Source organism: Vulpes vulpes, chromosome 6 (assembly GCF_048418805.1).
Source record: "Vulpes vulpes isolate BD-2025 chromosome 6, VulVul3, whole genome shotgun sequence".
NCBI classification, from domain to species: Eukaryota; Metazoa; Chordata; class Mammalia; order Carnivora; family Canidae; genus Vulpes; species Vulpes vulpes.
Genome location: NC_132785.1, coordinates 101690690 through 101703944, shown reverse-complemented (window position 1 = coordinate 101703944; position 13255 = coordinate 101690690). Strand labels below are relative to the sequence as shown.

Below are 13255 nucleotides of genomic sequence, written 5' to 3'. Positions count from 1 at the left end.
ATTTGGCATATATCACGAGGTATGCACGCATTTAGCGTTACACCCAAGACCTGCACATTTGTGACCATGATCTGGCTCCATCCTGGTTTCAGTTCTCTCAGACCACACCCCCATCTCTCCTCATACTCCTTTCTGATGTTGTATTCTTTAAGGCTTTACCTCTATCTGAAATGCTCTTCTCTCAGTTATTAACATGTGGGGCTTATTTTCATTCTTTAGATCTGAACTCAAATGTCATCTGTTTAGAGACTCCTTCTCCATTACTTGAGCAGTGATTGTCTCTCAGCTCCAAATCCACCATTGCATTCTGCATTGTGGTGCTGGGGCTGGAACTCTGCAAATGGTGTTTTTCACCAGCTGGCTTCCTGTTAGGTTTCAACAACAGGTTTGCATTAGATTACAGGGAGCATCAGGGAGGGAAGAAGGGACTTGTGCTCCTTGTTCTCTTGTTTCTGTCAGTGTTGCCCTGGCAACTGCAATTTGTTCTAGCCTCCATTCCCCCCCCCCACCCCACCCCCACCCCGCCTCAGAATTAGCAGCTGGGCAGTGCCCTCTCCTTAAAAGGCTGAGCCTAGCTCCAAAGGGTCTGACCTCTGAGCTTCTAGATTCTGATTAACCTCTTCCTTCTGTGTCCCAGATCCAGTGTGATAGTTACTTCCTATAGTTATTCCTCTAATATCTTAATGTTTCCTTTGTGCTTTTCCAGGCTTCTAACACTTATTTAACTTATTCCTACGGTTAAGCCTCATAGTGTGATAGAAATCTTTTTTATTAATGGCTGCACCCTGACACAGCAACCAAATATGATTTAGGCCTCTACCCAGTTATTCTTTAACATATCACACTGGATTTTCTTCATAGATTTTTCATACTCTGGATTTCAAATAATTTTTTTCTTTCTCAAAATCTATGTCCTTCACTTGGATATCAGAGTCTTTATCTTGTTCATCACTGTAACCTCAGTGCCCAGCATGGAGCCTGAATATTGTAGGTACTTAATAAATGCTTTTAAAATAAATTACTGAGTTATTGCAAAAATACTGTAGGAGACATATTGGCAACTAACCATACAAAATGGCTAAAATTGAGCAATTCTTTAGCCTTTTGGCTCTAAGCCAAGTTATTGATGAACATGGTAACAATATAATTCTGCTATAGAGTCCAGCTTGATACTTTTTATAAGCACATTAGAATGCAATCATTACTGAACTTAGAACCATCATCATTGGAATAATAAGATACATAGTTTATTTGCTTTGAATTCTGTCCTTACACAAATACCCACTTTCTGTATTTGAAAATAATAAAGACTTACCTTGTTATACATGGTTTCATGAAGATCAAGAGTTGGTTTGGGTTAAGTCCACAAAGTTTTGTTCATTAGCAAATAATTTTAAAAATGAAAGCCATCCAAAGAATCCACTTGTAACATACAACATCACTTAATAGCATTTACTTGGCACACTTAATCTGTTCACATTCTTTTTCTCATTGTGTGATACGATTTGAAACAACTAAAACATAGAACCAAAAAAGTTAAAAAGGAACTGTGTGACTGCCACATAGTTATAAACAAGAATCTGAAGACATCATCTATATAGTCTTTTATTTAAGTATCAACCAACACAGAAAAATTGTAATACATCATACTTTTATAATTCTAAAATAACTTGTCAAATAAATGCAAAAAAGATTAAATGGCATTGACTTCCACTGTGGCAAGTAGAATCATTTGATTGAAAAATTTAATTAAGTTTCCCTTGTATCCACTTCAAATGTATTCATATATTTTTTTTGTATTCATATATTTTTTAAATCTCTTTTTTACTCAGAAGGAAAAATGTTCCATTTCTTCTCCAGATTAATGAGGCCCCCAGCATCCTTAAATCCAGCCCTTCCCTCATCGTCTTTTCCATCTGGCACCTTACTCTTGCATTTTTATTTTTTTATTTTATTTTTATTTTTATTTTTTTTTTTTACTCTTGCATTTTTAATATGCCCACTACTGTTTTCCTTCTTTCTCAAAACTCGAACAAAAGTCTTTCTTCCACCTTGTTATCAGTTTAAGCTACAATCCTGTATCTATCTTTTCTCATGTACAATTTCCAAATAATTTATAATCACAGTCTATTTTGCAACCTGGAGTTTGCCCTCAACCCACCATTGAAATTGCACTCTTGCAGCTTACAAATGATTGCCTAATCATTTTGAGCCTTCATGCTTCAGGTTTGACTTTTCTCTTTTCTTTCTTTCTTTCTTTCTTTCTTTCTTTCTTTCTTTCTTTCTTTCTTCTTTCTTTCTTTCTTTTTCTTTCTTTCTTTCTTTCTCTCTCTCTCTCTCTTTTTTTTTTTTTTTTGACAGTTGATTATCCTTCATTCTTGAAACTCTCCTTGGTTTTGGAACTTTGAACTCTTTGGTTTCTTCTACAAACTTTTTTCTTTCATTCCATTCATTGTCTTTTTCCTCCAACACTTCAAAATAAGGTGCTCCCTAAGGTCCTGTCTTCTTCTCCTGTTAATCTTTCCCATCCACCCTTAATATTTCAAATATCATTGCCATGTGAATGATCCCCAAGATTATGTTCAGCCAGTATTTCTTTTGTGAACTCCTAACTTGTATTTTTAAATGCCAACAGGACATTTATACCTTAGAATTCCTCGGCATTCAAACACATATCCAAATTCATCACCTCCTCCACAAAATTAATTTTTTGCTAATGGTTTAACATTTTCTCTGTCAGCTAAGACTGAAGAGTTCAATTCATCTCTTATTCCAATACCTTCCTTTCCAAAATTTAAAATCAGTCATAAAGTTCTTTCCATTCTTTATGCCCGGAGGCACATTCATCTGTCATGATCTTTCCATCACCATCACTTGTGCCACTAAAGTTAAGGTTCATTACCCCTAGCTGCACCACCAGATCACTTCTTAGCTGGGTCTCACTCCAGTTTCCGCCAGGCCAATCCATCCTTCTCAGTGCTGCCAGACAATTTTCCCTAAAAAGACAGTTCTGATCCTAACACTTCTCTGATCGGGAGACTCTTAACAGTTTGCTACCTTTAATAAATCTAGACTCTACACTGGTATTTAAGAACTTCTCAGTTTGGGCCTCAAACATGTAATATACTTTTTTGGTCTTACAAATAATAAATCTGTTTTCTGTTTCTGTAGTTTGGTGTTTAAGAGTATGGACTTTGAAGCCAGATTGCTAAATTTGGATCCTGGCTCCTTCTCTAACTAGCTGTGTGACCAAGGTCAGATATCTTAATTTCTCTGTGCTTCAGTTTCATCTGTAATATAGAAATAATAGTCCTATTGTTGTGGTTAAAATTAAACATGAAAGTCCTTAGAAAGTGCCTGGCATAGAGGTGCCTGGGTGACTCAGTTGGTTAAGCATGCAACTCCTGATATTTGCTTAGGTCATGATCTTGCGATTGTGAGATTGAGCCTTGCATTGGACTCCATGCTCAGAGTGGAGCCTGCTTGGGATTCTCTCTCTCTCTCTCAATCTCACTTAAAAAAAAAAAAGTGCCTGGTATATAATAACCTCTGTACTATGTGTTTCACTGAACAAGTATTTACTGATCTCTGCACATGTGTATATATGTCAGGAACTCTTCTAAGGACCTGGGGGTAATATCAGTGAACAAAATAAAAATCTTTGCTGTGTGGAGCTTACATTCTATAATAGAAATAATAATTATTAATTGTCTATAATTCTCTGTTTCTGGAATACCCTTATTCCTGTATCATCACCATTAAAATCGACCTTTCCTTCAAGATCTACCAAAATACCATCTTGCCCCTTGAAACCTTATCTTGTAGGAAGTTCTCACTTGAACTCCTCTGACTCTTTAAATCTGAATTATAGCACTTATCACATTCTACAAACTCTACCATGTATTAGCAAATATCAAGCATATTAAATATTATGGTTCTTGTACATTTTTGTCATTTCCCTTAATGGGAGTATAATGTCAGCTGTTATGCTTTGTAAACAATAGCATGATGTACCTTGTATCCAAGCACATAGATGCTTAATAAATGTTTCTTCAAAGAATGTAGACACTTTGCATGGTCTTTCATTTAACTTCTATTAATTAACCTTATGTTCTTTAACTGAAAATATAAAAGATTTAAAATACAGATCGTGTTATTTTCAACTCTGGAAATATCAAATATCACTATCAAATTTTTCTTGTTTACTACTTGGCTTTATCCAACACCATCATTTGACACCTTGTTCACTAGTAGTCCAATTTTTTGTTGTTTGCTTTGCTAAGTATACCCTAGAGAATATTTAATTAATGTCCTTTGTTACTAGTACTTAGAAAGTGCCTCTAAGTTTTTATTATTGGAGCCACATGGAGAGTTTATTTTGTTCATATATTTTCTATGGGTAGTACAGATCTTTCCCATTTCTTTCTTCCTTCCTAACATATACAAAAATTTCCAATTACTCATCAGCAATTCCCTGCTTCATTACTTATTCTTTTTCTTCATTCCAAAGAACTGTAGATTTTTGAAATTTGTTTTTATTCATTTATAAGAAGAAATTAGTTTTTTCCTCCATATCAAGTTTCTTCTCTCTAAATTTGCTTGCTATTCTTTTGCTATGACTGGAAAGACCAGACCAACTGTAGGTTCTCTAGTATTTTCTAATTTTGATTTTCACAATGCTGTAGACTAACACTATAGTAAAATACAGAGATATATTATGCCACAGTTTCAATCACCTTTATACCACTTACCCTTGCCACATCATCTTAACTATTCCTTTTATCCAAGCAGAACCCCACCAGAATGGCATGACAATCTTCTCTTTTTTAATAACAAGACCAATACAATAGATTTTTAAATAATGATCAAGGATTTTTTTTTTTATTCATTAAGTTTCAGTATCATTACAGAAAATGTTATGGTACAGAGTTGTTTAACATTATTTTTTCTTTGCTCTTGATTTCCACGTGAATGCTGGTAACACTAATATCTGTACAAGATCAGTCTTTGATTTTATTTTTTGTTCTGTACAATTTTAAATGTGTTGGTTAAAAAGGCTGTCAGCACTTAAGGAAGCATTTTTTCCCCCAGTTTGTTTATTCAAATAAAACGTATCCAGTTACTGCCCAAGAGTACTGTGCCTTGAGGCTACTGGGGTGAGGTGCCTGACACTCTGCAGGGGAGGGTTCTCCCTGAGGCAAGGCAGGGTCTCCACCCAGTCACTCTTCAATTGGCACTGTGCACATAAACACGAGATACATGATAAAGAACAAGCAAAAGCTCTCTGAAAAGCGGTTATGAAGCATACTAAGAAGGGAAATTTAAGTGTTGCCTACGCTAGTATAAATAAGCAGACAGCCTTGATTAAGAGCATAATTAGTTGTATTTTAAAGATGAGAAAAACACAAGTTCTGCAGGCACCTACTGCTGTCTACTAAAAGCTATCGCTATCAGACCTAGCATTGAACACACAAAGCAATTTGCAAGAAAGGAAAAATTTGCTTTGATATAATCAGAATAGAGTTGTCTGTTAAGATTTATTTTTAGATGTGTTTTCTTTAAAAGGTATTTAAATTCTTTTGAAATATAGTTCAAGATGTTGACTATACAGATCAACTTTTATCCAAATCAGAAAAACTAGCTGTGCCGTTGCATATTACAGGATACAGTCAATGATATGTGGACATGCATCGAAGCTTTCTCTCTCTGGTGACCATCATAGCCGTCCAATGACCATGACATCCACCACTTCGCCCTTATGGAGCTCCACATACTGCTCTGTCTTTGGAGGTAGCATCAACAATCCGTTGGCACTGCGCATGCTCATCAGACGGCTGCTCATCTGGTTACCTAGAAAGAAATACCTCATTACAGCAGCAACATCACAGGGCATACATCTGGAGCCCTTGCAGTTTTTTTCAAAATAAACACCAATGAACAGAAACAGAGGCTTCAAGGGGAAGAGAGAAGATCAAGCTTCCCAGTCCTTTTTCCAGGTAGCCTTGCTACTGTATCCTATTTTAAATATCCTTCCTTCCTTCCTTTATTTATTTATTTATTTATTGTTTTTGTTTTGTTTTATTCTGTTTTTTCAGCAGGGGGAAAAATTGGGGACAAACATAAATATCATCTGTAAGAAGTTAAACTGCTTTAAAAATATTAATATATATAAGCTGTGACAATAGAGTGATGAATGTATGCATATTAAGCTAATAATAAAAATAAACATTGGGAATTATTCCTTAAAAGAATAAAATATGATTTTATAGCATCATGCAAAATGCCACAGAATTTCTCAGTTCAGGCTAAAATGTTATGTATGTCTGAAAAGAGAGGATTGTCAAACTTATTTTTAAAAAGACAACAATCATTTCTTTAGTGTTTACTAAGTGCCAGACAGCACAGCAAGTAGTTTCCTTAACTATCTTATTTGATTTGTATAAGATTCAAAAGAGGTTAAGTAACTTGCCTACAGTCCTATTAACTAGTTGGTGGCCAATTTGAATGCAAGTCTAGAGGAATCATTGCCTACGTCCTTAGTCACTATGCTAACTGATGTGTGTACTTGATAGGACCTTTGTTTGAAAACTGATACAGGTTTTCTGGAGCTAAATCAAAAAGTAGGTAAATATGGCTAAGATACTTGGGGATAAAAGTTTAAAGTTTGGAAGAGGTAACTAGACTTCACCTAGTTTAAAGTCAAAGAACTCTTAAGTTATCAATATTGATTTCTTAGTCCTTAAACTTTACTAATATCTAAGGTATGGTGGAGGCTACAGAGAATCACATTATAATTGAGTTTTAATGTCATATTTCAGGGTGGCAGAACATAGTACCCTCCTTTTTCTACAACCAAAACTATACTCAGGATTTCGAGGTTGAACAAATAAATAAAAATCTTCCATGATTCTAGAATTGTATTTCAAAAGTTTATCTAGAAAATATGGTTCCATGGTATAAATAAACCTTTATTAAAAATTTTGTTTTTACTCTTATTTTCTTCTTATGCTGTACTGTTTGGAAATAATTGAACTCATTAATCTTTCAAAAAGGACAATGTACAACAATTACAAAACTAGGAAGGAGGTTATACATGAGTTTTGTGCTTTACCAGAATACATGTATAGAAATACCCACAGGTATGAATGACTGACTAACCTGTACTCTGTGCCCAAGGCAGTGGTTCTTGGTGATGCCAAGTCAATATACACCGATGGTATTCTGGGCGAGGATCCAGTTTTACGTCACATGATAACTATAGAATATAGAGTAAATGAAAACAAAGTTGATCACCCGATCATCTATTAAAACTATAGGGGTGAAAGTTGTGCAAAGAATAAAGTGGATGTGGAAAATATCCTGGCATTCTGCTGTTTCCACCACTGCTATCTTATGTTTCTAATACAGGAAGTACAGAGGTTGGGTTACTCTGGTGAAAAGAGAAAAGAAGGCTAAGAAGTTGGTATTCGTAGTCATGAAAAGGGCAGATGAAAACAATAAGGTCTATTTTTGAAGTGTAATTTTATGAGTTGATAGTACAGATACCTCTGACCTATGAATTGAGAAATCAAAGTAGGCATTTTAACACTGAAAATAAAAGAAATAGACCTAAACAAACAAATAAGCTCAATATCCATTTATATGTGTGTCAATCTGTCTGTCCATCCAACATTTACTGAGACACTCTTCTTCATAAGCCTACCTTTAATACAAAAGAGTTACTTACTTTCTTTTCTCTTGAATATTCCCCTAGTGTCCCAATACTGATATACAATCTTGATTAAGGCAAATAAAAGTAGTCTCTACTAAAAGTATTACCATTTTTGTTTAGCCACATCACTGGTACTAAAAGAATTCCTCTGAATGAGTCTTTACTGGCATATTTCATATCTTTCCAATAAGTATAAAATCCTTTCTAATATAGCAAATTCAGTTTACATACACAATATAGAATGATTAATCAACCTTTAACCTAGAGTCGTTAACAAAAATCTATTTCATTAAATTCATCCTGAAATCTGAAAAATTAGAGTGATAATGTGTTGGTATTTCACAACAACCGAACAACTTTATATTGCATATAATTATGTACTATAGCCCATCAAAGATTAGTTCAATGTTATTGAATAAGACTTGTTCATTTTACATAGCACAATAATCATTTGAGTTACTCTACCTTAAAATGGTCCCAAACCCTTTATCCAACTAAAAAAGGATTATTTATGCTAATACAATTACAACTTGAAGATCCTAGAAATTTTTTAAAAATATTTTATTTATTTATTTATTTATTTATTTATTTATTTATTTATTCATGAGAGACGCACAGAGAGAGGCGGAGACCTAGGCAGAGGGAGACGCAGGTTCCCTGTGGGGAGTCTGATGTAGGACTCCATACCAGCACCCGAGGATCACGCCCTGAGCCAAAGGCAGACGCTCAACCACTGAGCCACCCAGGAGTCCCAAGATCCTAGACCTTTTGATTCAAGTAAGTCTATCTCCAATCCATTCTAGCCACTCTGTTCTTAAACATTCTAATTTTTCACTCTGACATCCCTGCTTTTCCTCTGGAATCCAGAATAAAATTCAATTCTTTTTTTCTTGATTAAATCATACCTCTTTCACTTGATATTGTTTATGTTTATACTCTATTTCATATCTACTGAGGGGTAACTTCCCATTATTCCTAAATTATTATGTACTTACTTGATGGCAAAACTGTCTCTCTTTCAATCCCTCTGTGTATGGGTGTTCTCCAAAATGAGACTACAAGGCCATTCCCATGCTGTGTTATTTGCTAAGTGTTTAAGCAGGTTTTTTTCCCCTGACAATGGCACTGATTGGCTCTTAGTAGAATGGCAGAACAAATTAGAATAGGATGATATCTGACATCCAGGTTCTACTCCCAATTGTGCTGCTAACGGGTGTGCTGGATTAACAAGATATTTTGCTTTCCTAAACCTGTTTGTTTATCTACAAAATAGTGTTGTTTGTTTTAAAGGAAGATATTTATGGTAATTTAAGAAACAATAATCAGTTGCAGCAAGAGATGAAACTGACTAGATTTTTATGGCATTTTACTAAAATGCAGAATACTTTATTATTTAGTTGTACTGACATTATAATTCTGGCATACTATATCACTTAGCTTAAGAAATCACTTATTTACTATGAATGTTGATGCTTATAAGAATGATGTATGATGAGTAAACACAGACCTTTTTTTTTTGGTGAAAAAGCTGGTTTTTCACTTCAATGACTTTCTATTCATTCAAAATTGAAGTGGGCTATGGACTCGGACTGTTTCCTCTGTTTCCTTTTGAATATTTTTCTGACATGCTGTAGTCACTCAAGAGATAAAACTGTATACCACATAGGTATAGTGTTATATTGTGTGTTCTATATGTAAATGGCTAAGGGAGAAAACTGAAAAAAAAAAGTCAACAGAGGGATGCCTGGATGGCTCAGCGGTTGAGTACCTGCCTCACGCTCAGGGCGTGATCCTGTGATCCTGGGACTGAATCCCACATCCGGCTTCCTGCAGGGAGCCTGCTCCTCCTTCTGCCTATGTCTCTGTCTCTCTGTCGCTCATGAATAAATAAAGAAAATCTTAAAAAAAAAAAGTCAACAGAATGAGAAGATAAGCCACAAACTGGGAGAAAATATTTGTAAAAGACATCTAATGGAGGCCTGTTACCCAAAAGGGGGATGCCTGGGTGGCTCAGTGGTTGAGCATCTGCCTTTGGCACAGGATGTGACCCTGAAGTCCCAGGATCGAGTCCCACATCGGGCTCCCTGCATGGAGCCTGCTTCTCCTTCTATGTCTCTGCCCTTCTCTCTGTATCTCTCATGAATAAATAAATAAAATCTTAAAGAAACAACAACAAATAAAATATACAAAAAATTCTTAAAGCTCAATAAGAAACAACTGGATTAAAAAATGGGCAAGGGGCACCTCGGTGGCTCAGTTGGTTAAGCAACTAACTTTCAATTTCAGCTCAGGTTATGATCTCAGGATTGTAAGGTCAAGCCCTGCATTGGGCTCTGCTCAGTGAGGAGTCTGCTTGAGATTCTCTTTCTCTCTCCCTCTGCCCCTCCTGTTCATGCTCTCTCAAATAAATAAATCTTTTTAAAAAAATGGGCAAAAGACCTAAACAGATAATTCATTAAAGAAGATATACAGATGGTGAGGAAGCATATTAAAAGATATTCATATTATATGTCATTAGGGAATTGTAAACAAAAACAATGAGATTATCATTGCACACACCCCTCCAAAGGCTACAATGCAAAACTCTGGCCACATCAAATCCTGGTAAGAATATGGAGGAATGAGAACTCTTATTCATCCCTGGTGGGAATGCAAAATGGTACAGCCACTTTGGAAGACTGTTTGGCAGTTTCTTACCAGATTAAAATACTTTTCCCATACAATTTAGCAATCATGCTCCTTGCTATTTACTCAATTAAACAGAAAATTTATGTCCACATAAAAACCTGCACATCAGTTTGTAGCAGCTTTATCCAGAATTGTCAAAACTCGGAAGTGATCAAGATGTCCTTCAGTAGGTGGATGGATATTATTTAGCACTAGGAAAAATAAGCTATGAATATATTAAAAGATATGGAGGGAACTTAAATGCATATTGCTAAGTGAAAGGAGTCAATCTGAAAAGGCCACATTACTCTGGAAAAGACAAAACTATGGAGACAGTAAAAAGGATTCAGGGTTAGCAGGAAGGAGGGATGAATAGGCAGGGTACAGAAAGTTTTTAGGGCAATGAAACTACTCTGTATGACATGACAATGGTAGATATATGTAATTATACATTTGTCAAGACCCTCAGAATATACAACACCAAGAGGGAACCCTTGGTAACCCTGGGTGTAATGATGTGTCAGTGTAGGTTCATCAGTTGAAACAAATGTACCACTTTGGTACAGACTTCAATAGTGGGAGAGGCTGTGCATGTGTGAAGACAGGGGGTGTATGGGAACTCTCTGTACCTTCCATTTAATTTTCTAGTGAATCTAAAAAATAAAATTTCTTAATTAAAAAAGGAAAGAGGGGATCCCTGGGTGGCGCAGCGGTTCGGCGCCTGCCTTTGGCCCAGGGCGCGATCCTGGAGACCCGGGATCGAATCCCACATCGGGCTCCCGGTGCATGGAGCCTGCTTCTCCCTCTGCCTGTGTCTCTGCCTCTCTCTCTCTCTCTGTGACTATCATAAATTATATATATATAAAAAAAAGGAAAGACTATTTTGTTCTTTTTTGTTCTCCCCATCTTATAGAGAAATGATCTTAAAGAATTCTCAGAGTAAAAAATTAATTGCAAATACAATGCAGTCATATTATCCCTCAGCTGTTAATATGACATTAAAAGAGTATAAAGAAGTTAAGTAATCAACTCTTCTTAGGGACATTGAGAAAAGTTTCATACGAGATGCAATATCTGAGTCTTATGACTAAGGAATCTTGAAAGTTGAGAAAGGAGATGGTGGAAAGGATTTTTTCCAACCTTCTAGGAAGGCGGTAAAATTCACAGTCAGAGGCAGGAGATCTTATATCCATTCTAAAAGCAGTAAATAGTTTAAAATGGTGAGAGTACAGGATGAGACACAGATGAAGCTAGAGTGGAAAAAAAGCCTTGGGATGAAGGGCTTCCTATGTTCACGTGAGCAGTTTGGATTTAACCCTGGGGTCATGGGAAGATGGAAGCATTTTAGTTGGAGATGCTTACATGATTAGAGCTAGACAGAATAGGGGTTTAAGAGGATGCAAGATTAGAAGTAGGTAAACTGTTAAATATGTCAAGGGTTATAATCAAGTAAATGTTGGAGCCATCATTCAAACCAGATTTATTTGGTTATAAAAGTCGGAGGATATGGATGATGGAGGCAGTTTTAGGAGAATGGTGAAGATTTGGAAGGCTGTAGTAAGGAATGGAAGATACTGATCCATGGGATATAGGGGGATTACAAGGGGAATCTAAGCCCCTGCTGAGGTTTATAAATTGGAAGTGATAACATGAACACCTGTAGACTCTTCTTTAGTTGTAGCTAGGAATAAAAGTGAAGGATAAAGAAGGGAGGTCTGATCCAAGTTTGTGGATTTTTTTAGAGTGGGCTATTGTGGAAGGAAGAGGAAAAAAAAAGTGACATGCTACACCACAGGATTTAGGTTGAATGAAGAAAGTGAAAAGGCCAGAGGGGCTTAAGGACTGAGGAAAAGGAGAGGGGTAAAAAGAGTGCCTACACCCTTTAATATCTATGGATAGGTAACTTGCCATTGTTCCTAAACTGTATACCAGAGTTGGTGATTTTGAGACAGAGTACTTCAGGGTATTGAAAAAGGATGTACATGTTGAATTGCTTAAGTAGAAATAAAGGTATTGAGAATTGTGGAAATAAAGCAACTGACAGTAAGAGGTGAGGTAGAAGGTAGACTATGAGACACCTGCCAAAGACCGGAATGTCTTTGGAAGGTTTGATGGTGGTAATGTGAAAAAAGTGAAAGCTCCAGAAGATTCAGGGGAATAGGCTGGGACTCAGGACTATACAGACTGGAGAAGAGTTAAGAAAACAGATGACCAAAGGGAATTCTATTTGGGTGGCAGCCCAAGAAAACATGCTCAAGGCCCTGGTTGGTCTTGGGGGCCTTGACTTTGCTCCAGTCTGGTCAAGCTTCCAAGGAGTGGTTACTGCATTTTTACACTAACTTATTTGATAAGTTCTATGAAGTTATGAGGCACTGATTTCATTAGTCTACCAGAGAGATCCTTGAGTTTATTTATTTTGTAAGTCATGTGTCTAAAATTTATCATGTAACTTTAAAATCTTTGCACATGGTATATGGATCAATTTCAAATTAACTTTTCCAAAAATTTTATAACTTAGTCATATTTTTCATTTCCTAATGAGTTAAAACTGATTCAGATTTTTTATAAATCATGGACAGTTCTATAATTTTCAGTATCTGTTTTTTAATTCACAGGCCATGATATTCTCATATAATAGGCATCCAATAATATCTTTTGATGATCAATGACTGATCTTGTCACAATAAAAAATCATATTTCTCTTTACAGTAGTAAATACCTTAGCAGTTTTTGAACAAAATAAGCATTTTGTTAAAATGCTTTGTATTTTACTGTTTATGACATCAGACAGAAAGCATTCACCAACTTCTCGTAGCATAAAGACAGTAATGCTCAAGAGAAGAGGTAAGATGGACAAATTAGAATAGCCCAGTAGAG

General features: G+C 35.9%; 1 protein-coding gene across 36 annotated transcripts in view; it reads right to left on the bottom strand.

Moving 5' to 3' along the window:
- Nucleotides 1–4851: 4851 nt before the first annotated feature.
- Nucleotides 4852–13255, bottom strand: part of GPHN (gephyrin) — a 620367-nt gene continuing 611963 nt past the window's right edge. For all 36 annotated transcript variants that reach the window (XM_026008409.2, XM_026008412.2, XM_072761754.1 and 33 more), the window contains 2 exons: nucleotides 7159–7255; nucleotides 4852–5850 (listed from right to left, as the gene is read on the bottom strand). In XM_026008409.2, the coding sequence (XP_025864194.1) occupies nucleotides 5717–5850; nucleotides 7159–7255 (231 nt within the window). In that variant the 3' untranslated portion in view covers nucleotides 4852–5716. The remainder of the gene's footprint in view (nucleotides 5851–7158; nucleotides 7256–13255) is intronic.